Here is a 26,769-nt window from a genome sequence, read left to right on the forward strand (position 1 = left end):
TTCCTGGCCTCTTCTACCAGTTCCTTTTCCATGGCCCACTATTTGAATATTTGCATTTTTGCTTTTTTATTTTCTTTTTCATTTCTTACCCCATGTACCCACTTGTGTAACAAGAATCACTCTATGGCTTCAAGTACAGTCTCTATGTTGGTCCCAAGTGCATGTCTCCAGTTCCGTCCATCCCCCTGAGCTTCAGGCCCATGTAGGCAACTTTTACATAGGCATGTCAACCCCAAATGCCAAAAACTGACTACCCCAGAGTCTGTTCCTTTTGTTGGATGTTTTATCTTAATGGCAAAGTCTCCCAAGGTAAAATCAGCAAGTCATTCTAGATTCCTTCTTCTTCCACATTCCTCACATCCAATCAGTTTTACCATCTCACTGATAAGGGTCTTACAGGCTCACAGTCAAAAGTCACCTCCCAAAGCTGGGACTTAGCTCAGCCCAAGCCTGTTTTTAAAGCTATATATTAAACATATGTAATAATGGCAGTAAAACATGTTCATTTTATTACTACACCTAAGCCCAGGATTTGGGATACCTACATATATATATGGGTGTGTGTGTATCCGTCTCAGAATTTTTCTGTGCTCTGTGGGTAAGGGAGGCTAACAGTAAAGAGACCTGGATTTAAAGTCCTATAGACTTGGTTTCAAATTCCAGTTCCACAACTTCCTATCTAGATAACCTTAAGTAAATTATTTACGCTTGCTAAGCCTCACTTTCCTGATCTGTTAAAAAAATGAGACTATTTTAAGAGTAAACTCCAACTAAACTGCAGCAGCAAACTGCAAGGAATACTAAACAGAATGTGGGTAAAATGTTTAGCAGCATACCCGACCTCTGATAAGCATTCGAAATGATGATAATTATTATCCCTTACAAATATAGCAATAAACGATTCACTGCTTTGTAATTTCTTCCTTCAACATATTACAAATATCTTCCAATGTCATATACACACTTTTCCACTTTCATGTATTTCATTAAATAGATACGTCATAACATATTTAACTGATCACCTCTCTCCTTTTGGATTATTTCTAATTTTGACCCATACAAAGAAAATGGCAATGAACTTAAGCATAATTATTTGCATGTTTTTGAGGATTTTGCCACATGCTCTCCAGAGAGATTTGACCAATTTATTTATATCTATTCCAGTTAACAATGAACTTAGCTGGCATCTCCTACCTAATCTTCTCTCACATTCTTACCACATATCCTTCACCTGCCAAGCATAACAACTGCTCTAAAACACAAATACAATCATGTTACCTCCTGGGGGGGGTCACAATTTTCAGCAGTCCCCCACCACATACACAATAGAAGCCCGGCTCACCCTGGAGCCCCATTCCTACCCTCTTTCTATCCCTGCCCCTCTGTGCACCTCACTGGCCAGGATGACTTAATTTTCCCTCCAAACACCCCCAGTCATCCTCACTTAGATATCCAACACACACCTTCCACTCAACAGACCCTAAACTGAAATTGTGATCTTCCCTAAGTCTCAATCCCATTCTTCCAATTTCTTAGGCCAAAAACTTCTAAATTATTCTTGATTTTTTTCTTTTCTTTTTTTTTTTTTTTTACAACTCATCATTTCAGCATCAAGATATCCCAGGGGCAGAACCCCTTGGCAGTCAGTGGTTAGGACTCTGCGCGTCTACGAGAAGGGGCACAGGTTTGATCTTTGGTTGGGGAACCAAGGCCCCACATGATGTGTGGTGTGGCCAAAAAAAGAAAAAAAAAAAAAATTAAATAAAAATCCCAGTGGTCTAACTTCAAAAAATATCCAGCATTTTACCACCTCTCAACCTCCTGGTCTGTCACTCAGATTATGACATGAACCTCTTAGAAGGTCTCCCTAGTCTACCTTCATTCTCCTAGAGTCTGTTTTCAAAACAACAGACCAAGGGATCATTTTAAAATCGATTTTCAAGCCTTTCTTCAAAGGCCTGAAATGATCGTGCTTCACCCGGGGCAAATCCAGATTCCTAACAATGGCCTACGAGGCCCTGCATAACCTGGTCCCACTGACTTCATTTCATACACTGTCCCCCTTGCGGGCTCCACTCCACTCCACTCACTCCCTGCCAGTCCTCAAGGGCCTTCAGGCTTTCGTGCAGTCTATGCCTCCACGTGGAAAGTGCTGCCTAAAGTACAGACCCAGCTTATTGCCCTGACCTCCTGCACATCATCCCCTGAATGCACAATACCCAGCCCAGCCAACTTAACACTGCAAGACGCTCCCCGCTCCCGATTCCTCTTTTTCTGCCCTATTCTTTTTATTATTTTAGGTGCATTTAACCACATACTAACATATGATATAATTTATTTATTATATTTTAATTTTAAAATTTAAGCTGCATAAGAGCAGCGAGCTTTATCTGTTTTGTTCATATAGTGTATTTTAAGTGTCTGGTGCATAACAGGCACACATCCAAGAATTTTTTAACAAATAAAACATCCCAGGCAGTTTCATTCAAATGATTTGGGTGGAGAGTCAAGACACACAAACCAACATGAAAAATCTGGAGTGGGCAAGGGGGGGTAGTTTATGGAAACATAGATGGCCCGTGTTCCTGGTGTCTCAGATGGTAAAGAGTCTGCCTGCAATGCATAAGACCCAGGTTCGGCCCCTGGGTTGGGAAGGTCCCCTGGAGAAGAGAATGGCTACTCACTCCAGTATTCTTGCCTGGAGAATTCCATGGACAGAGGAGCCTGACGGGCTACAGTCCATGGGGTTGTAAAGAGTTGGACATGACTGGGTGACCAACACACACATGTTCCACCCAAATGAATAGCTGCTGCTCAGATCCAAGCAATTGCTACTCTGCAGGAAACAGATTCCCCTGGGGCCAGGAAACATGAGGATGCTCCCACTTCCAATATGTCCAGTTAAGATGGATGTCCAGACTTTCAGGTTAAAATGTTTTAAAATGCAGGCAACTGATGGGACTTAGATAGAAAATGGACTAATTGGTAACTCGCCACATAACCATAGTACTTGACATTATCTTGTACTTTGTTGTTCTGTAATTGTTTCCCAATATTTTTTCTCCTTAATAACATGAGAGTAGCTTGAAAAAAAAAATTCTGGCAATTGATGAAATTGTTTCAACCAAAACGACAAGCTAAATGACCTCCACTGTGGGCCATGATCACCTGTGGACGATTACTCTGCCCCTTGATGTCCACTTCCTGCTTGTAGCCCAGGGTCTTTTGGTCAGGCTCCATCACACACTTCTAGCATCTCTGAGCTCCACTCTCCTGCATCCTTCTCTTGCTCTCTGTGGGAGAGCACCAGCCCCATCTCCCCCTGAAGACCTAACAGGGAGTGGGGGCTTGGCACCAAGGAGGCATTTACTAGTATTTTGTCAGCAGAATCGCTGAATTTCCCAGAAGAGAAAATCAAAACTCTAAGATTAAGTGACAGCTGATGCATGATGAAACAGAGTTAAATCCCACGCCTTAAACTGACAACATAGCTTTTAACTAGTGCAGACATGATTCCCAGGCCAGCTCTTATCTATTTAACCCAAAGGTGTTCCCTGGCGGCTCAGCCAGAAAAGTGCCTACAAGGCAGGAGACCCAGGCTCGATCCCTGGGCTGGGAAGATGTGGAGAAGGGAATGGTTACCCACTCCAGTATTCTTGCCTGGAGAATTCCATGAACAGAGGAGCCTGGCAGGCTACAGTCCATGGGGTCTCAAAGAGTTGGACATGACTGAGCGACTAATACTTTCACACTTCACACAACTAAAAGAAATCCAAGTTAATGCTATTTTTCTATAAATGGCCAAATCATTTAAACATTTCATCTCCAAAAAATTAACATTTTTTTTTCTTCTCCAAAAAATTAACATTTTAATTTCTGTCTAAAAAGAATTATTAAAAAGGTACAGCACCAAGTCCGTTTTCTTAAACTGTTCCTCAGAGTATGACATTATAACTGTCTCATTAAATATTAGAAAGACAAGAGTATAAAGTCACCTAAATTAATGTGAATAAGCAGGACTACAAAAAAAAAAAAAGATGTTCGCGTATTCATGATGTCCTTAGAAGTAACAAAACATTCTAAGTTAAATAAGAATGATATCTTAAAAATCCTTTCTAACCTGTATCATTTCTCAAAAAATACCACAGTATGTACAACTCCCATTTATTAAATTTTACATTTTTAAGATACTACAAATTGACCCAAAAAAGTTTAATGTCAAGAAAATGCTGTTTTTAAGAATGAGACCTATAAATCAATAAAGGAGAGAAAAAACATTTTTTGTGTGTGGTTACTGGATCCCTAAGTAAGCCAAAGCAGGAAAATCAGACAAAGGCTGGTAAGTGCATTTCCATGTTATTCCACAAGATGTCAGCATGTAACTGAGGAACCTCAATGGTGGGGCTGGTGGTGGAAGGGTGTCTTCACCATAAATAGAACAATAGAAACCCTCGCATTTCATGTTCTTAAGTTAGAGCTTTCATAACTCACTTCTAAATGTGTTTTCATGTACATTTCATTATTTTAGCCCAGTTCTTGATATTCTTACAGAAGTTTATGATTACTAATATTTAGATATCCCTTTTAAAAATATTTTAATTTTCTGTGTTCCAACATAACTCTTTCCAGATTTTTATAACCCCATTAAGACTTTTTGAAGACTTACTGAAGTCCAGGGAGGATCTTAGGTACACCACCAATACTGACCTATTTGTTTTTGAGGGTTAGTTATTTTTCCCCATTTTACAGATGAGAAAAGTGAAGAAAAGGTCAGTGGTTCACACAAGGGACTCTTTAGCCATTAAACGTTACAGCTTGTGGACAACTGCTATCTCCAGTGTCCTCTGTGTGTGTGCACGTGGTTGGGTGAGGGTGAGCGTGTGATGAGACATTCCTTTCTTGTTATCTTCCTTTGTTCTTTATCAACAAACTCACATGCTGAGTCACCAAGACCTGTGCAACTATCCCTACTTATTAGTACTAATGAGCATAGTTACCCTTATTAATGCTTTTAACCTATAAACAATACCAGAGCTTAGCAAGTGTGTAGAAAGTCATCCTATAAAACATTTAAAACTCTCTGTTGTATATATGATATTAAAAGCAGTTCTGCAATCTGCATAAATACATGTATCTTCAAACTGTTTCTTACATCATTTGCACTCTTATCTTGTTTTTCATATTTTTCTCGATCATAAGCCATTTTCTTCAGCAATTTCTTCATGGCTTTTTTATCTTTTCTATGATTTTCCGTGTTTTGCTTTCTCACTTGGTTGACAATAAACTTGGGAATCTATGGAGAAATGAAATTAAGTTTGGGGAGGAAAAAGAAGTAGCAACATTGTCAACTATTGAAATAATTATATTTCTCATCTTTGGAGAGAAGCAAAGGTTTTATCCATGTGGTAAGACTATGCGATCCATTAAATCTATGGGGGAGAAATGGATCGCACTACTCACCACGTGTTCAGAGCCTCCAAGTGATGCAGGTCACCACCCACTGTCTGAGGTTCAGAGAGGCCATTTCCTATGCCAAGACTGGAGACTGCTTGGGGTGACTGACCTCAACAGTGGGCTCCTCTGTGTGTGGGCTTCCCTGCTGGCTCAGGGGTAACGGATCTACCTGCAACGCAGGAGACCCGGGTTCGGTCCCTGTGTTGGGAAGACCCCCTGGAGAAGGGAATGCCTGAGGTAACTGGCATTAGGGGTCACCACCTCAATGGTTGGCCCCTTTAGGGGCTACCTATCTATAACCTTACCTCTTTAACCTATAGACCTCTTCTAAAAGCTAACTAGCTAGCCTCTCCTGTCAGAAGAGAAAGAAAAACTCACCAAGAGCTGATGGATGCCTAACAAAAATCCAGGAAAAAAATAACCCTCAGAAATTCCATTAGCAAAAATAATATATTTTAGAAGTTACCAAATTGAAACAATAAAATCATGTTGGCATTTTAAGAAATGAGATTTAAAACATTAGTTTGTTTTTTTTTAAACTGCATTTGAAATCACCTATATTGGTTATTTTGCAGAGACTATAACAATATAAAAATAATAAAGACTTAAGATCTAGATATTATCACTCATTAACAGAGCTTGAAAATATATACTTACTGTCCACAGGAGTTTTTGATACTTAATCAGTAAGTGCATGATATTAGCTATCCCAGCTGCCATTACAAATTCTCTCTGTTCGCCGGACTTCAAACCCAATGTGTGATACATGAAGAGATTTGGGGCCATGACCATTGCTACATTCATGACTGTCATCTTATTTTTCTCTTTATTGTCTACGACTCTTTGGAGAAATTCAAGCAGGGCCTGAAACAGAAATGACTCTTTGAGATCTGTGTCATACATGAAGATAAGTGATTAAAGCACTGTAGCACATGAGATTTTTATTTACTTAAAAAAAAAATAACTAAGTTGAACATAACCACAGTCAGCTGGCCACATCCAGTGGGCCTTGTCCTCAAAGCTGCTCCATGGGTTAACACAGCCTGAGGTGGTGCTGTGTGTCTGCTAAGGACTATGGCCCCGGGGAATGATGCAAGAGATACATATCTGAGCTACCGGTGGGGAAGGAATGAAACATCAGACCGCGTGCCTAGCAAGCCACGGAGCACTGAAAAATAGTTAAAATATCAAACAAATATTCACTCGCTGCAGGAAGTGCTGTACTTTATCCCTAGGAATTAAAATTTTAAAAAAGAAAAGAAAAACCTTAAAAGGGTTCATTCAATCTCAGTTGCATTTGTTTTTAAGGGATTCAGTAGCTGGCTGACATGAAATCCAAAAAGAATGGAGGCTCTGATGGGGAGGAAGAGGAATAGCTAAAGACAAAAAGAAGAGAATTAAAAAAAAAAAAAAAAATGAAAAGAAGCTTTACACCAGACCAAGCTAGTTTATGCTCCGTTTGATGCCACCCACTTCCCACCTCTATCACCAATACTTAAGTTTCCTCTGAGCTCCACAACAACCACAGGCAGCTTAGACCACCCTCTGCCAGGACAGAAAAAGCTTCCAGTTCTTCTGCGAGTCAGTTTTGGTCTAAACCATTAACAACAATAACTGCACAGATAGTCAATGATATCTATGAGCAAGGTATTGCTTTAAGAACTTCACAGGCATCATTTCACTTAATCCTGGTTGGAAATCGAAGCTGTAATGATTTCCATCATACAGATGAGAAAACATGTAGCATGTAACAGAATGGATGTAACTTATCTGATGTCATAGAGTGAGCAAATGGGGGAGAAGTAACCCAATTGCCTATCTATCTGGCTTTGTTTCTGAACTCTTAACTATTAAAAGAAGCATGTTTTCATATTTAGCGTAAAATTCCTCCATAAAAAAGGCCAAATAAACTATGCCAAAATGGAAAAATAACAACAAAAAAACCCCTGTTCTCTCACAAGATTTTTAGGGAAAAAAAATTCCTATAAGCTCTAAAAGCTTGATCTTGAATCCAGTTTAGCTCTTAAATAGACTCTCAAAGTTTGAAACAAACTAAAGGCATAGCCTTACTATCTAACAATGAGATTCATGTATCTAATTTTTGATCCAGTGCTCAGAAAGTTAAACTGTAATACAAGAATAAGGTTATGTAGAAACAATACCGTCTCAAATTAGGACAAAAGATTAATTGGTAAGGTTTGGAAAAAATATTTAATTTTGTTCCAGAGACCAGAATAATTATTCAGGGAACAGTGTCTTTCTTTACAAGCATGAATTACAGAGTTTAGGTAATAAACCACTTAAAGGTAGTGTGCATAATGCAATAAAGTTAATCAAAATACTACTATCAAGATATTAGAATGTTATGTGTGTAGATATAAAACTAATAAAATGTCAGCCTAGGCTTTGCTAAAAGAACTTCATCTTTGGATGTATTGTCTCTACATCTGATCTATAAGAGCTGCCTTTTCTTAAAAGTATCTATCACCAGGACATCCCTGGGTCCAGTGGTTAAGACTCCATGCTTCCAATGCAGGGGGTACAGGTCGATCCCTAGTCAGAGAACTAAGATCCCACATGTGGCATAGTAAAGCCAAAAAAAAAAAGTATCTATCACCAGTCTGGTGTTATATAAATGTCACTGGGCCGATTCTCTGAAAACTCAGTTTGAGTCTCAGTACAGTTGGTTACTAATTAGCTAATTAGTAAATTAGCTCTGTGCGATCTTAGGGTAACCCTTTTGGCATCCCGTTCCTTAATTTCTTCTCATTCATAAAATGGGAATACTAATTTCCTAGCCTGCCAAGATTAAGCAACAAAATATATACAATGAATCTGCTGAAACTACAAAAAAGATAAATGCTTGTCAATAATAATATTAACATGGATTCCCCACTGTTAGCATTAGTCTTTGTTATTCCTCCAAGTCAAAGGTAGGTTTGATCACTAGTCCAAATGCACAGAATCCACGGTTAAAAAAAAAAAAAAAAAAAATCCTGGTCAACAAATTGCCTAAAGACATCTGTTGCCTTAGATTTAAACTAAGACATAGGGTTTAATATGGTCCCTCCAAACCCTTAGATGTGTTGTAGAAAGTCTATACAAGTCATGTACATGATCCTATCCCTCCAAATGGCAATAGAAAAAGTGGCAAAATTGGAAAAATTGAGGAAGTTTGCATTAAGCTTCCTGAAATCACCTTGTGATCAAGTTTCCCTTCTCTTTTAGAGAACTAAATTTAAATGGTTTATTCTCTTCTATGCATGCTATACTTGTTTCAGCATTATTGTTATTAGAAATGTTGTTGAAACCTTTACCAGATCTGGCTAATTAAACTATTAAAGCTTAAGTAAATTAGTAAAATTGTTTGGCAATTTCCAATTTTTTACCCCAAGAAAGTATTTTCCACTTATTTATACAATTGTGCTCCAGTAACTTCATATCCTAAAAGTAAAACTAAACCTTAAAAAAAAAAATACACTCTTAAACAGATTTTGTCTTAAAAGAATGTGTCTGGGGTTTAAAGGCAAAATCCAAGAATGAGTTCTGGGCCAACCTTGCCCGATAGTAACCATATTGGAATAAGTGTTTCCTCCACTACTAGTTGAACTCTTTTGAAAGTAGGCATATTTTAAGTAACTCATGTGTCTTTCGATTTCCATTTTATATTGGCCACTCACAGGGCCATCACACAGATAAGCACCTTTATGTGAATCAGAAAAAAGACGGACTAAATTCCTCCTTCTGGGTAGTTGATGTCCTGTGGCAAGGTCATGGCTGACAAGCAGGGAACAGACTGAAAAATCAGTCCCCACTTCGTCCTGGGCCCGATGTCCCTGTTTCAGCCACAGTCTACCCACCCATACACAGCAGCCCTCACACGTGGTGCTTCAAAACACCCCCTTCCTGGAGCTGGCCTCTGTCTCCAAAACCAAACCAAACCTAACCTAACCGGCCTTCTCAGCTACTCACAGAGTTAATCAGTGAAGTGGAAGATTATTTTCTGACTTAGTAAAGGGAACAACTCATTGGAAGTTCTCTTGCAGAGATGTAATGTTTTATTCCAGTAATCCTCATCAACTGCTTCAGCCAGAAAAGTTAAGTATTGACATTTATTCCAAGGGCATGGAATTTGCTCACCTGGTTTCAGTTCAAGGAGTCTTAATGAGGTACAGAAAAACATTTCCAAGGTTTACCAACTGGTGGTTTTGTTTTCTCAACAGGAAATTTTTTGACATGATTCTTTTTCATTTTAAATATAAGGAACTATAGGGGCAAATGGGCAAAGCTTGCACCCTTACTTGTATAAAAAACTTTTTTAAGGTAACAGTAAAACATAAGGTAGATATGCTTTCTAAATTACATTAAAAACTTTTTTTCTAAGAGTTTATAATTAAACCTTTTCTAACTACTCTAAAATTTTTTTGCCATTAAGGAAAACTAATCAATGTAGAACAATCCACTGATTATTATGAAAGGCTCTGATGATACATATTAAAGGGTATTTAATCATATGCCTCTCAGACCAAATCACTGTGAAATGATGATACAGATTAGAAACTCAGGGTAAGCCCTTAGAGAAATGACTAGAATTTGAGTTGGTTTATCTTTTGGCTAATCAAACATTTCAAGTTCATCATTAAGACTTATTTCAAACTCTACTGCTTGGAACTACAAACACATGTAACATCTTTAGGCAGTAATGGGCTATATTTGGTGAGCTTTAGAAGTTCCTTTTTAAACATTCAATTTTTACCTTACTAGTACATGCTCACTAAATAAAACTGGAAAAAACAGGAATAATAGAAAGAAGAAAAAAATAAAATACTTTCATGTTTTTATTAACAAATGAACCTCAATCACCAGTAGAAGATATGTTATAGTTGAAAAAAAGACAAAAAAAAAAAAAAACCCAACTGAATGATACTATTAACATGACTAACCTGGGTAATAAATTAATTAATTTAAAATAAATTAAATAAAAATTAATTAAGTTAAAGACTTTCATCATCTCTCCTTAAAAATAGGTCTTCACTTTATAGACAACTACTAACATTTCCACAATAACATTATTTTGTTTTGCCACAAATAATGAAAAATGACTCTTAGTTCTGAGGGATATTTAGGGTAAATGAAACCAGCTGACCTTGAGTGTGTCTCTGTTTGCATCGGGCAGGAGAATGACAAGAAGGTTCAAAGCCTGTAGTTGTTGCTTCCTGGTTGGAAGATCTGCAGACAGATTAAATACATCTGAATTGTTGTCTTTACCAAATACTTCTCTTTACTTTCTTTTTCTGTTTTGCAAGAAAAAAGTTATTTGGCATAAACGTCACTGTGAAATGTGAGACACAGTGAGTGAGCAGTAAGCCTTGTTGAGAGTGTGGGGGGACCAGGAGAAACAGCTGGTAAAGCAGAGCTTCCTCTCTCGGAATGCTCACTTCCAACTGTGAGCGTGTGACGGCGGCCTTGTGTTTGCAGACACACAACAGTACTTTGGAAATAATTTTAACTTCCGCATGATAGTTACTCAATGAAAAGGCAGAGGAGATTGGACCTTTTATAATACAGTGTCAGAGCGCACCTATAACAGTGAAGCTTCTCATGGTGAGTGAACAAATTATGTGGTGTACATGGTTAAAAGCCTATTAATTCCAACAGGAATGTGTAAAACAGCCTGGAACACAATAAGTGTTTGATAAATATTTGTGGAATGAATAAGAAAACCAATCAGCAATGAGAGAGTTGAAGAGATACATTATTATTATTGATATTTCCAATTTTCAGTACCCCCATCCCAGTAAGTAATACTTGTGGATATCTGGAATCAGATAAATTTGGTCCTTTAATCCATATATAAGGGCTATATATTCAAAATAGCACAACTTAACCATTAAAAAAATATTTTAAATGACAATTTCAGTCATATTTCCCTAAAAATTCTGAATAAATGTTATGATATGGGATAAGCCATGGGAAACATCTCAATATGACATGCTTTAAGAATAGCTTGGAACATAATGGAATAATATTCAGTCATTAAAAAAAATCTGGCCATTTTCAACAACATGGATGAACCTTGAGTGCATTATGCTAAGTGAAATAAGATGGAGAAAGACAAATATCTTATGATCTCACTTATATATTGAATCTAAAACAAAAACAAAATAGCTCATATACAGAGAACAGATTGGTGAAACAATCTGGACCACCATAGGTATTGGGGTCAGGCGGGGAAATGGCTAAAGGCAGACAAAAGGTACAAACTTCCAATTACAAAATAAGTAAGTCTCAGGGAAACAATGTAAGCGTAGCAACTATGGCTTTCCAGGTGGCTCAGTGGTAAAGAATTCACCTGCCAATGCAGGAGCCGCAAGAGACACAGGTCTGTTCCCTGGGTCAGGCAGAGCCCCTGGAGGAGGGCATGGCAATCCTCTCCTTGTATTCTTGCCTGCAGAATCCCTTGGACAGAGGGGTCTGGAGGACCACAGTCCATAGCATAGCAAAGAGTAAGACACACTGAGAGACTATGCATCAGACTATGCGTGGCAACTATAGTTAATACTACTATATTTCATAAAGTTACTAAGAGTAGATCTTTAAAGTTCTCATTACAAGAAAACATGTTTCTACAATTATGAATGGTTACAGATGTTAAGTAGACATTATGATGATCACTTTGCAATGCATGCAAATAACAAATATTGTACATGTGAAACTACTATAATATTATATGTCAATATACTTCAATTAAAAAAAAAGAACAGCCTGGAACAGGTCTGGTCGACACTGCAGCTCAGCGTAATCATCACTAGTGCTTCTCTTTCACTCTTAAAAGTGCCCCAATCTGGAACTTAAAGTATGGCTTGGTCACTAAAATGTGGTGACAGCATTTTTCCTTTTTGGATGGTCTCTATGACTAAAAGGGATAATTATGCCAGTGCATGAACCTCATCAGGTCTCTCTGTTCACTGGAAAGGAATTGAGAACTATTCAAGACGTTAATTTGGAGCCTGCCCAAGACCACAAAATGGAAAGGCATAAGAAATCTGCTGCCCCCCAACCAATGAAGCAGTCAAATGATTTGTTGCATGTTTCTGCATGACAATTTCAGAAGTTAATTTTTCAGGAAATAATCACAGACTCTGTCACATCTCCTTGTGCTTTTATGATAACTGTTAATCCACAGCTTCTCCAGTAAGTGTTGCTTTTAACACTTGGCAAGAAAAATGTATCAGAGGGCTTACGTGATTCATTCTATTAAAAAAGAAGTATGACGTTTCCAGCTTTTAATATGAAAATACGTACACTGTATTGCTTAAAGGGCATGCAATTAGTCTGTACCTGAAAAGATACGGATACATCTGCTATCTATTTATTCTTAGATGTATATTTATAAAGGAAAAGAAAACATCGAGTGGCATTTTATTACTCACACCAAATGAGTCAGTGTGTCTACCCAAATACATCTGGTTATGTTCTTCACAAAAAGCAAAATGCCATTAAAGCAATTAATATGGATGGCGCTGACACAGGGATTGCTTCAAAGAGGGGTGGCACTTACTCTGGACAGCCTGGAAAGCTTTGAGATATTCTACACTGAGCAGCGGCTGGGGCAGCTCCCGGATGAAGAGCTTCAGCAGGCTGGCGGCATCATGCTGCTTGACACTTTCCCAATTAAAAGTCCCTTCATAGAACTTAGCTTCTAGTTCTTGGCAAAGATTCTGAAAGGCAGAAAAAAAAAAAGGGCGGGGGGGGGGGGGGGGAAATAGCTACCAGTAAGTTGATTTTTTTTTCCCTTGCTGAGACTGATATACTTCCCACTTCAGAAGAGGTTCTACCCTTTTGTGGCTTTTTATTATTTGCTTTTTAAATACTTATCTATTAATTTGGCTGCATGAGGTCTTTCGTTGCGGTGTGCAGGCTCTCTAGTTGTGGCTGGCAAGCTTAGTTGCCCACGACATGGGGGATCTTAGTTCCCCAACCTGTGTCCTCTGCACTGCAAGGCTGGTTCTTAACGACCAGGCCACCAGGGAAGTCCCAAGATGTTACTTTTTTGAAAAGACATCTGAAACCACTGAAAGCCAACACTTCTCTATTACTCAGAAAAATATTCCTTCTCCTACCCCAAGTATAATTCATCAATGAAAATGATACCTAAGGTCTAGAATTTCAAAACTTAACACATTTTCCAGGATAGGCAACAAACATTAAGCAGTAGAGGCTGAAATAAGAGAACAGTCAAAACAGACTTTACACTTGGGGGCTTTACTTAGATACTATAGTTTTTCACCAACTTTTAAAAATTTATTTAAAGAAAAAGTCTGTGCTTTATTTAGAAGTACATTATATAACAAAATACTTAATCAATCCATCTATGGACCTAAAGCAAAAGGCCACCTCTGATTAGTCACCTCTGGGAAATGGAAAACCAAATTCCATAGCGAATGAGGTACGAAAATATACCCCATCCTAAACATGTACGCTGTCAGTGACCCAGCCATCCTGCTGCCAGCTGCAAAAAACAGCTGGAGTCCTTGTGGAATTAGAAGTACCTAATTCATTTACCTCAAGGACTCCACAAAATCTGCCAGACAAATTATTAATAATAAATCAATTTTGTTTCATAATTACTATTTTCTATATGCTTTTTCACTGTGGCATAAATCCTATTATGTTAGAAACCCTTCCAAGTTTCTGTCACTCCCCTCTAATATTTGAAACTGTTCTCCCAAGAAACGTTCTTTGTTTTTCCTGTAAGGTGAATTTATTACACTTTCTCTTCCCAACACAATTCCATCCTCTACCCTAATTATTTTTTATAATTGGTGAAATACACAAAGGTAAACCTAGAAATGGGGGGAGAGGAAGGTGGAAGGAGAGAGGGATGAAAGAAGGGAGGGGGGAAGGAGGTGAGGAGGAAGGGAGGGAAGGAAAGGCCTGCGGAAGAGGGAGAAATGGGGCGAGAGAACGAAGAAGAGGGAAAGGAGAGGAAAGAGAAGAGGAGGAGAAGAAGACGGAGGGGGAGGGAGAGTCCAAGAAATTTGGTGGGGAAGGGAGAAGAATGACAACTCTAAATTTTGCAAGTCATCTTTACATTATGCACAAAACAGAGAACAGCTGCTATATCATTCAGTCTGTGATAACAGGCTGTGTTGAGCCAGTTGAATCTACTTTATTGACCTTCTAAGAAGTTACATATAATTGAATTCACGCCTCTGCCAGAAATCTGGTCAAAATGTGAAATCCACATTACATCCATCCTTGTGTACTAAAGTAAACATGTTTATGACTCTGCTGAGCTGGCCATCACATTCTGCTAATGCGGGACATGAACAATGACCTGGGAACCCGTGTTCTTGCTAAGATGGGTAGAATGGAGTCGTGTAGCTGGCTTCTGTAGGACTCTTCCTCTGTTAGAGAATGTATTTCTCCATAGGACTCATCTCCCAATCACATACACTGTCCCTGATTGACTGGTGGTGAAACCACCACAGGTGTCAGCACATGAAGTGAGACAGTGGACATGTATCAAAATTACAAGAGCACCTGAACAGTTTTGGGGACCTCTGTGCATCAGACATCAGACGCAGGGGGTGTAAGTTGAATGACATTTGTGAGCAGGGTATATATCAGTTCAGTTCAGTTGCTCAGTCGTGTCTGACTCTTCGGGACCCCATGAACCGCAGCATGCCAGGCCTCCCTGTCCATCACCAACTCCTGGAGTCTACCCAAATCCATGTCCATTGAGTTGGTGATGCCATCCAGCTATCTCATCCTCTGTCATCCCCTTCTCCTGCCCTCAATCTTTCCCAGCATCAGGGTCTTTTCCAATGAGTCAGCTCTTCGCATCAGGTGGCCAAAATATTGAAGTTTCAGCTTCAGCATCAGTCCTTCCAACGAACACCCAGGACTGATCTCCTTTAGGATGGACTGTTTGGATCTCCTTGCAGTCCAAGGGACTCTCAAGGAGTCTTCTCCAACACCACAGTTCAAAAGCATCAATTCTTCGGCACTCAGCTTTCTTTATACTCCAACTCTCACATCCATACATGACCACTGGAAAAACCATAGCCTTGACTAGACGGACCTTTGTTGGCAAAGTAATGTCTCTGCTTTTTAACATGCTTTCTAGGTTGGTCATAACTTGCCTGCTAAGGAGTAAGCGTCTTTTAATTTCATGGTTGCAGTCATCATTGGCAGTGATTTTGGAGCCCCCCAAAATAAAGTTGACATTGTTTCCACTGTTTCCCCATCTATTTGTCATGAAGTGATGGGACCAGCGGCCAAGATCTTAGTTTTCTGAATGCTGAGCTTTAAGCCAACTTTTTCACTCTCCTCTTTCACTTTCATCAAGAGGCTCTTTAGTTCTTCTTCACTTTCTGCCATAAGGGTGGTGTCATCTGCATATCTGAGGATATTGATATTTCTCCTGGCAATCTTGATTCCAGATTGTGCTTCATCCAGCCCAGCATTTCTCATGATTTATCAGGTTGCTCAAATCCAATTAAACTGAGATCACAATGTGGTAAGAGCCACATAAGCCAAAACTAGTGCTTTAAACTGAAGAAGCTTATCAAAATCAGCAAGTGATGCAAACGGTGGAATCTTTGCACACATCTGGCACTGTCACGGCCAGAGTGTACACCCACCAAGAGTCATTTCTTCCTGATCTAGCTCAAAAGAGCTCATACAGAATACATCTTTCGGAGATGAACAGGGAATATCTCTTCCCTTTATCCTATTTTTTCTTGGATTTACAAATTCAGGAAGACAAAATATTGGATGTGGTCAGTGACTTGTGTTATCTTTTTAGAGCCAGAGCTGAATTTGGAGGATAAGGGTTAAGGAGGTTGATAAAGACTGATAACCAAAAAATTCCCCAGATAAGTTTTCCAGATAGAGCTACAATTCCAAGTACGAAGTCCCCATAAAATGCAAATCACTGGAGAGGCACATTCCATCTACATCATCCGCAGGGTAATTCTACTTAGACCAAGCATTCATTGGATACTGGATTCCCCAGAGCAGGAGTCAGGAACAGAGAAAGGAGGAGGACACACAGTATCCTAGGAAAGTGGGAAGGAAATATCATCTTGAGAAAAAAGCAAGAAGGGGAGTGAGAAAGGGGGTTCCAACTGGAAAGCCTGGGAATCCCCCTGACTCTTTCCCAAGCTGGACTCAGGCTACCCTTGGATCCAGTGAGCCAAGGAACTGGGACAGCCAGGAGGGGTTAAGACAATCTCATTTTGCCAGCTCGCTAAGACTGATCATGTACAGAGACTAATGTCAAGTCCCCGACTCTGTCTACCTGGTGGAGTTTACCATCCTGCCCTTTAAAAAAGAAAAGGAAATAAATCTCACGCTGTTACGCAGACCGTCAGCAGTCCCCTCTTAGTGTTTTGACCCATCATGTTCTCTTTCCATCAGCAGGACAGAGCTGCTCTTATCTTCTGCTTGTTTACTTTTGTCCCTATTTTATATCTGCACAGTCGGAGAGTAAAATCATTTGCCTCTTTATTTATCACAGTATTGTTACTGGTAATAGGGTGATTTTGGGGAAAAAAGTCAAAATTTACAATCAGAAGAGACTGTAGAAAAGCTAATATAAACTGTATGTTAGGATGTTTTTGTGTTTTTTCATTCTTCTAAAATGGGAAGAAAGAGTGGGGAGGACAACTGAGCTTTGCCGATGCAAAAAGTTTAATTAAACAAAGTTATTTCCATGAGTAGAACCAAAAAATCACCTTGATCCGAACAGCAGCTCCAGGGATTCTTAAGAGACCTTCGGTTTCCAAACCTCCCTCTTCAATGCGAGAAATCAGCTGTGTATAAACAGAAGGACATTCTGATTTTGGCATTCTTAACAGGTACAGTCTCAAATTTAACATCTCCTTCATACATAAATAAATAAAAACTGAATACAGTGACATGTTAACTGGATTTCACTAAGTTTTGAATGCTATGGCACAATCACTACTCATCTTTAAGCCAATATATCCCCAAACTTTAGTTGTAATTTGGAAAAAGTTGGGTCCTTTGGAACAAAAGTATATAACTTCACACAACACCTGCAATATCCTAGATAGAGACTGACCCATGTTCACGGTTTCAAAGTAACTAAGACAATCCATTTCTTCTGCTTTTTCAGAAACATACATTCTGCAATCAAATACATCTTATGAAATTACAGTATTTGCATATGTACACCTCCTTTTCAGTTTGTTCAAAGAAAAATTTGTCTATGAGATGAAGGAAAAAAAACTGCTTGCAAATATTCATTTTTAGGCTTTAAGGTTTTGGTGGTAAACTTAAAAAAACAGTTCTGGTACGGGTCTATATCATACCTGATGAATACACACAGATCTCTAAGTTTCTTTTTTGTTTGTTTTAATAAGGCAGAAAGCCACAAGAAGAAGAAAATGGAGAAATTTCAATGACATAACACTGGAAGCTAGGAAGTGGTTAGTTTCTTAGCAGAGACTTTCAGTTGGAATATGCATTCCCTGGGCAGTACACAAAAGCTTTTCAGGGGGTACTTGACTATTTCAGCTTCCCTTGTGGCTCAGCTGGTAAAGAATCTGCCTGCAATGTGGGAGACCTGGATTCAATCCCTGGGTTGGGAAGATACCCTGGAGAAGGAAAAGGCTACCCACTCCAGTATTCTGGCCTGGAGAATTCCATGGACTGGCCGCAAAGAGTCAGACACAACTGAGCAACTTTCACTTGACTATTTTAAGGGCTTCCCTGGTGGCTCAGATGGTAAAAAATCCAACTGCAATGTGGGAGACCTGGGTTTGATCCCTGGATTGGGAAGATCCCCTGGAAAAGGGAATGGCTACCCACTCCAGTATTCTTGCCTGGAAAATTCCATGGACCAAGAAGCCTGGCGGACTACAGTCCATGGGGCTGCGTGATTGAGCGACTTTCACTTTTCACTGACTATTTTAAAGAAATAGTGAAAAGTGAAAGTAGCATCATATAGGCTTTCCTTACCATCCATTCCCCTCCTTTCACAATAGCCTTCTTCTAAAAGACAAACCTACTTTCCTCTCAGCCCCAAACTTACTATAATACCCTCTGCATACCCTGAGGCACAACATCTTCCAGAGTGTCCAAACAGTATAAAATTTTAATTTTTTTTCCCAGAGAAATCTCCTTAATGATTTACCAAGGCTTTATAAATAACATAAAGCTTACTATTTTCCCCATGCTTATAAAAATGTCTATTAGGAGCAAAGCATGGCATCATGAGTGAAGTCTTTGACCTTTATCTAGATGTCCCGAAATAAAATTTATTGTAGCACATAGATACTGGAAGAGGAGACAATTGTTCCTCCATGACCCCACCTCTTAGATCCCTGGATTATGGCCAAAGTCTGTACTAATTCTGAGTTTGTCAGGTAAGAACAAAGCAAAGAGTAGTCTCCCAAGTATTTATTAGTGACTGAAAACAGAAGGGCTGAATTTCAAAAATTCAACTGGAATGATTTTCAAGACAGTTTTCAAGTTACACTGGATAAAAACTCATGGGAAAAAAATATTTAAATGAATTATTTTAGATTAGATGAACATTATCCAATAAATTATTTAAAACTAAATATATCAAATAATACCCATGCAACATTTATTCAACATACAAGCAATTTGCTGTATTTCATCTTATAAAATGTTTAAAATATTCTATTAACAAAAAATAAAATTGCATGCCAGTAGCTGGATCAAATTAGTTTTTAGCAATAAGACAAATTTTGCTTTTATTAAATACACAGGCAAAACTGATGATTTCTAAATAACTGAATGAGAATAATTTTTACATTTTTATATTTTAATGCTTTTTATTATTCTCTAATGCTGAATACTAGCATTCAACAGAGAACGTATATATACACTTGTCATTTTTCTCATTATTTCTCACTTTGAAAATAACATATTTTAGCTACATTCTATTGTCATTGTTAAAATACAAATAATACTTTATTATGAAAATATGATTTACTAATTTGCCAGAATTTTGCCAGAGATAAAAGTTCAGAATATTTCTATTTCTCCAGTGCTTTTGGGAATAGGGTTTAAACAGTGTGTTTCTAAGGTGTGCGGTGGGGGGAGGGGGGGGAGTGGTATGAGGAACCAGATACAACTTATAGATATTAGATAAGCTTTGTTAAAGCCTCTTTGAGTATATTTCTCAATAACTGAGAAAATATAATCTGTTAAGACCGATAATAAAAATTTTTGCAAATCAGTGGTTTTCAATTATTTCCTTTCAATAAAATTAAGGGAATACCTAACTGCATTGTCAGCTGATAAAATAAAAAAATACTTTTTGGGATAGATCACAGTGATTTTTTTTGCTTATCATTCAGAGGGGATACAAATAGATGAGTGTTATCTAATAGAAAGCTCTGTATATACTCTTTTATTTTTTATATGAACCCAAAATCTTTAAGGCTCTTATCCAAAGACTTCAAACTGGTGGGTAGTCTGAGTCTCTGAAAAGTCTGAAGAGACCAACACTGTAAACTAACTAAATACGAAAACAATGTCAAGAGAAAATGATAGGGGGCTGGATGCAATCCTGAGCCTGACCAGCAGGCAACACTGACTTCCGCTGGGACCAACGCCTGCTCTCCGCTGATGAGATAGTGAATCTGATGTGTCAACTGGGCTGGGCTACAGTACCCAGCTATGTCGTCAAACACCAGTCTAGGTGTTGCTGTGAAGGTGTTTTTTAGATGCGATGAACGTTTCACCTGTAGACTCTGAGGAAAGCACTGCTTTCCGTACAGTGGGTGGGCCTCATCCAGTCAGCTGAAGGCTGAATCCAGACTGAGGTTCCCCAAAGCAGCATAACTCTGCCTCAGGACGGCAGCACCGAAACCCCACGGGAGCTTCCGCCTGCAGAGTTTGGACTCGACCCTGAAATGTTAACCCTCGCCTGTGTTTCCAGCTTGCTGTACATAATTCAGACTTGACAGGCCCCACAATTGCAGAAGCTAATTCTTTAACATATAATAAATCTCTCTCTCCCCCTGCCCCTGGCCCCAAAAGAGAGACAGATGCTCAATAAATATTACTGAATAAGAGAATGAAGGAAAGCACGTGTGTGTGTGCATGTGGTTGCATGTGTCTCTTTCTCTCTCCCCCTCCCCAACACACACTCATTCCTTCATTCACTTAATAATATTTATTGAGCATCTCTCTCCAAGAGAGAGAGAGAGAAAGAGAACTCTCCTACTGGTGCTGTTTCCCTGAATAGCCCCAATACACTGGGAAACGGTTCTACTGAGATCCATGCCTTGTCCATCTGCATAAGTAACTCGCACCATTTACTGCCATTAAAACAACTTGAATCTATGGTCTCCATTTATAAGCATCTCTCTGGTTATCACAGACATCATGAACAGCTATCCGCAAAGACACAGGTTCTGCAGGCAATGACTAGAGGAACCTGGTGAGTAGAACAAGCTGTCTACAACAAAGTCCAGCAGGAGAAACACTGAGACACAGGTTTGGATGTAATGGTGAGACTATGAGGAATGAAGAAATCAGAGCTTAGTATTAATAGGCAAGATAGTAAATGACTGGCTTAGAATAATGGAAGAATTGGTGCCAAGTAGATTAAGCTTAAGTATTAAATGGCTTTGTTGAGCCACAACAACTGAGAACATTACTACTGCCATTTTTGCTACCCATGAATTTTCAGAAGCTGAGATGCCTGAGCTGTTGCAAAATCTGCATCTTGGGTAGCCCACAACTGATGCGACTAGCCTTCCTCAGGGGTATTCCCTGTCTTTTATCCAATGTAATCTGTTTCTGAACAATGATGGCTCAGAGGTTAGACTGAAATTTTTATATTGTCATAGATAATCTCCTTATGAATAATTGAGTGTTGACTACACAAGTGACTTTATAGTTTAGCAATCATTTTCTAATTCTACTTTATGGTTTCTTTGCCTACTTTGGAAGAAGGCACTAGTAAATTAAATTGGACATCCTCACTGTAAATAGGAAAGCTTGGGAAATACATACAGGCATAAAATATTCATGAGGATTCAATTCCCTAGAAATTTACCAGCAGTCCCCACTCCTATGTATTATAGAATTGAAATCTCAATTATACAAAGCCAGCTAATATAAGACAGGACAATGATGCCAGGTAATCACAGTTACAAGAAATAACACTGAAAGCATCACCATGAAATAAAAATTATGAGCCCTTGAAACAAATCTGTTTTCTGAATAGAAAAACCAAAGCATAAAATAAAATAGCATATCAATTGGAAAACTATATTATAATAGTATGAATGCAAAAACAAAAACAAACGCCATTATCTCAAGTATGCTATCTCTATGCTGACCCATTTGGGCCTACTTACTTTTTGAAATATCAAGGGTATTCGAGTTCCTGGTATCTTCTTCTGATCTTGTTCTAACAATACTGTCAATGGGACACAAAAAAGGCCAGAATCTGCCAAAACAACAACAAAATCCTTCACTTTCATTAACCTATGAAATATTAATGCAAAAATGTTAAGGCACCAGATTCCTGATGCTGTCATTCAATCAGACAACTATATCGAGCACCTAAGTGGGTGACATTGTCTATCAATTAGGTAAACACAACTTAATTGGAAGATTTTGGCTCCACCTTATAGAGCAATCTAGCAAGCAAAGACAACTAAACTAATGATTATAGATCATCACCAAAATAATTAGAAAAGTATAAACTGTTACAAAAGAGAAATACAGGGCTGTGGGAATAGGCAAAATATGCAAATAATTTACTAAATGTAATCAAATTAAAAGTTCTCGCTTAAACTAAATACCACTCATCTCTTCCATACTAACTGACATTCAACATTCTATAATACAGCAAAGTATAAATATTTGCTTTTTGGAAAATCAGCCAAGATTATGAGCTTGCTCTACAAATGTTCTTCTTTAGAGAACATAGTAGATACTTGGTCTTTGTGAATTTAAATTTGTTGTTTTATATATTTGGGAATAACTCCAGAAGACATGACAGGTAATAACTTATAATTTTTCTAAATTAAAATTATATGCTTTCAGTCTGATGTGAGCATAGCTTCTACCCAGCACCTCCTACCCCACACTCATCAATGAGTGAACAGTTACAACAAAAGAGTTTAACACACATCATTGGGGAGATATAAATCATTTGTGGAAAAAAAAGGGGGGGGGATTATCCCATGATATGAAAACAGATATTGGAAATTGTGACATTCAGAAGAATGTCAGTAACTTAGCAAATAACTTTTAGTTTAGGAATTAAGAAAAGCATAATCTTTAAGCATGTCAAATTCTAGTTTATAACATAAATATCTTAGATAAGATACAAAAATATAAAAAAGGTGGAAAGAAAATCTATTATATTAATAGTGGTACTTTTAATGAGAATGGCTTAATATTTCTCTGTCTGGTAGGAGGCAATTCTGAGATAAAATTAAAAGGCCTCTCTAAGTCACTCTGAAAGTCTTGAACATTGAGTCACAACAATTTTTTTCCCACAATTATTTAAATTAAATTTTTATTTTGTATCTGGAGAAGACTCTGTGATGAGCTTTTGAAAAAGCATCTGAAGTCTTTATCCATAATGGACTTGTGGAAAACCAGAACTATTTGACTCAGAAATTCACCATCACAAGCCTTAAGCTAAAATACTCACTCAAAGGAACTAAACACAGAATGGGGTCTTCTGGGGCCCAGCATGGCAGAGAGGACTTGAGGGAAGGTACACTTCAGTCCTACAGAGAAATTGCCTCTAAAACTTACATCTTGTCTTTGCTAACGTTACCATAGCAACTCAATAATCCCCATTCTTGGTTTTTCTTTAAGAGATATCTTTAAAGTTAAATGAGATGTCAGAGATTCCTACATAGTAAAGCTTTATCAACAGAAAATTATCTGGATTTTCAGATGAATAAAATCTTGGGAAAAAAAACAAGAACTGAGGAGGTGTTTGTTTTCTATTATATTATTAAAAAACAGTCTATTTATATAATGGGGAAAGCAAGCTGATTACAAAGAAAAAAAAAAACTATGCATCCCCAAGAGATGCACAATTTAGGGATATTATATGCCAAAATCATGTTATTGTCTTCAAAGAGGGAAGAATATTTTTTGCAAAAGAGTTAAAAGTAGATTGTAAATGAACAAACGGACATACTACTGCCTGTGCATTTGCTATCAAATAAATAAAGCAAAAATAATTGATCAGGATTAACCATATTAAAGTCACTTGTCAAGATCCAGTCTTAGAAATAAGTACATGTACCAAATGTTGTTTTTAAATACAGCTTTCAAAGGAGAGAACATTTAAGAATCCTTGATCAGAATTTCCTTTTCTTTCCATGGTAATTAAATATTTGATTATGCCTTTATCTTCTATAATCTAGGAGACAGATTTATCAAATTACAAAAATTTTGGAAAGAATGTTTTAGAATCCGAACTTTAGATGTATTTATGTGCGGATTACAGGCAATTTGTTACGTGTGCATTTCCCACACCCCAGAAAGGATACTTCTAAAAAGCCAAGCTCATTCTTACTAGCTCAGGAGTAAATCCAGCTGGTTTTTGTTTCAAAATTACCTTTTGTTTTGATTTTCACAGCTTTCTGTTGTTTCAGTTCAATACCCAAGACATCATAGAGGGCAGTCAGCTCAATTAGGGCTAAATGGCAAACTTTCTTCATGTCCTGGGGTGCCAGGTCACCAATCCTGGTGGTGCCTGTTTTGTCCTTTGGCACTCTGTAAGTCTAAAATAAACACCATTAACATAGTAAAGGTCTACAGGACCTAACCCCTTTTTAATGAAAGATGACAAAATTATAACTATGAAAAGAATTCATTCTCAAAGTGGTGACAGTGAAAGCCATGGAAGAATTTCTCCAGCCAGAATGAAGAGCAATCCTGTCTTAATGATGATCCCAAACCTGCAGGGAGTCAATATGTGAAGTATGACAGGCCGCAGAAGCAGACCATGTACTAGGAGTGTGACTATCAGTGGCCAAGAGGACAAAAGAGACAGTAAAACCAAAGGAGAGAACAAACAAGTTAACTGACCTTTAAGAGCCAAGAAAAATGACAAGTCAAGACAAGCTGTGAGGAGGAAGACAGAGGAGGTAAGGGAAGAGTGGGAGGAACCACGAGTGCACCCGGTACCGTTCATCTGCACTGCTTATTAACTGTCTCATGTATAATGTGGCGTTGTGTTGATATAATATTGTATATTCAGATATATGATACCCAAATAAGGCAGGTACAAAAGGACCATGCAGCACTGGGGGGAAGGGGAGAGCAGAGGGGAAACCAAAAGCAGGGACTTTAGAGCCTCCATCTACCAGCCATCTAACTGCCAACTCGCTGTGTGTGACTTCTGGCAATTCTATAACCGCTCCTTTTTGTAAAATGGACATGCAAAAGCCATATCCTAAAGTAGCAGTTTTCAAAGTGTGGTCCAGGGAGCCATATAGGTACCCAATACTCTTTAAGGAATCTAAAGAGGTCAACTTCCACTTCCAGATGTTCAAGCTGGATTTAGAAAAGGCAGAGGAACCAGAGATCAAACTGCCAATATCCGTTGGATCATTGAAAAAGCAAGAGAATACCAGGAAAACATCTACTTTTGCTTCATTGATTATGCCAAACCCTTTGACTGTGTAGATCACAATAAACTGTGGAAAATTCTTCAAGAGATGGGAATACCAGACCACCCGACCTGCCTCCTGAGAAATCTGTATGCAGGTCAAGAAGCAACAGTTAGAACTGGACATGGAACAACAGACTGGTTCCAAATCGGGAAAGAAGTACGTCAAGGCTGTATATTGTCACCCTGCTTATTTAACTTTTATGCAGAGTACATCATGTGAAATGCAGGGCTGGATGAAGCACAAGCTGGAATCAAAATTGCCAGGAGAAATATCAATACCTCAGATACGTAGATGACATTACCCTTATGTCAGAAAGCAAAGGAGAACTAAAGAGCCTCCTGATGAAAGTGGGAGAGAGAGTGAAAAAGTTGACTTAAAACTCAACATTCAGAAAACAAAGATCATGGCATCCAATCCCATCCCTTCATGGCAAAATGGAAACAGTGAGAGACTTTATTTTTCTGGGCTCCAAAATCACTGCAGATGGTGACTGCAGCTGTGAAATTAAAAGACGCTTGCTCCTTGGAAGAAAAGCTATCACCAACCTAGACAGCATATTAAAAAGCAGAGACGTTACTTTGCCAACAAAGATCTGTCTAGTCAAAGTTATGGTTTTTCCAGTAGTTATGTATAGATTTGAGAGTTGGACTATAAAGAAAGCTGAGCACTGAAGAATTAATGCCTTTGAACTGTGGTGTTGCAGAAGACTCTTGAGAGTCCCTTGGACTGCAAGGAGATCAAATTGGTCAATCCTAAAGGAAATCAGCCCTTAACATTCATTGGAAGGACTGATGCTGAAGCTGAAACTCCAATACTTTGGCCACCTGATGTGAAGAACTGACTCACTGGAAAAGTGCCTGATGCTGGAAAACACTGAAGCCGGGAGGAGATGAGATGGCTGGATGGCATCACCAACTCGATGGACATGTGTTTGAGTAAACTCCAGGCGTTGATGATGGACAGGGAGGCCTGGTGTGCTGCAGTCCATGGGGTTGCAAAGAGTTGGACAGGACTGAGCTACTGAACTGACTGAAGAGGTCAACACTATTTTAATAACACTAAGACATTACCTGCCTTTTTCACTTTTATTCTCTTATGGTATATAGAGGAGTTTTTCAGAGTTTTTACAAGAAATGTGGTATTGCCAACAGACTGAACACAGAAGCAAATATGAGAATCCAAATGACATCAACTCAAGCCAGACATTAGAGAGTTGCTAAAATGTAAAATGCCAGTACAGTATATTAATGCATATATATGGAATTTAGAAAGACGGTAACGATGACCCTATATGCGAGACAGCAAAAGTGACAGAGATATAAAGAACAGACTTTTGGACTCTGTGGGAGAAGCGAGGCTGGGATGATCTGAGAGAACAGCACTGAAACATGTATATTGCTGCTGCTGCTAAGTCGCTTCAGTTGTGTCCGACTCTGTGCAACCCCATAGACGGCAGCCCACCAGGCTCCCGTCCCTGGGATTCTCCAGGCAAGAACACGGGAGTGGTTGCCATTTCTTTCTCCAATGCATGAAAGTGAAAAGTGGAAGTGAAGTCGCTCAGTTGTGTCCGACTCACAGCGACCCCACAGACTGCAGCCCACCAGGCTCCTCCATCCATAGGATTTTCCAGGCAAGAGTACTGGAG

General features: G+C 38.6%; 1 protein-coding gene across 4 annotated transcripts in view; it reads right to left on the reverse strand.

Moving 5' to 3' along the window:
• The window catches only part of ARHGAP18 (Rho GTPase activating protein 18), a 193,762-nt gene that overhangs the window by 14,216 nt on the left and 152,777 nt on the right, over positions 1 to 26,769 (reverse strand). For all 4 annotated transcript variants that reach the window (XM_043888106.1, XM_043888105.1, XM_043888107.1 and 1 more), the window contains 7 exons: positions 24,065 to 24,230; positions 21,831 to 21,922; positions 17,199 to 17,276; positions 13,016 to 13,175; positions 10,601 to 10,683; positions 6,112 to 6,318; positions 5,153 to 5,293 (listed from right to left, as the gene is read on the reverse strand). In XM_043888106.1, coding sequence (XP_043744041.1) covers positions 5,153 to 5,293; positions 6,112 to 6,318; positions 10,601 to 10,683; positions 13,016 to 13,175; positions 17,199 to 17,276; positions 21,831 to 21,922; positions 24,065 to 24,230 — 927 coding nt within the window. The remainder of the gene's footprint in view (positions 1 to 5,152; positions 5,294 to 6,111; positions 6,319 to 10,600; positions 10,684 to 13,015; positions 13,176 to 17,198; positions 17,277 to 21,830; positions 21,923 to 24,064; positions 24,231 to 26,769) is intronic.

This window comes from Cervus elaphus, chromosome 26 (assembly GCF_910594005.1).
Source record: "Cervus elaphus chromosome 26, mCerEla1.1, whole genome shotgun sequence".
In the NCBI taxonomy this organism is placed as follows: Eukaryota; Metazoa; Chordata; class Mammalia; order Artiodactyla; family Cervidae; genus Cervus; species Cervus elaphus.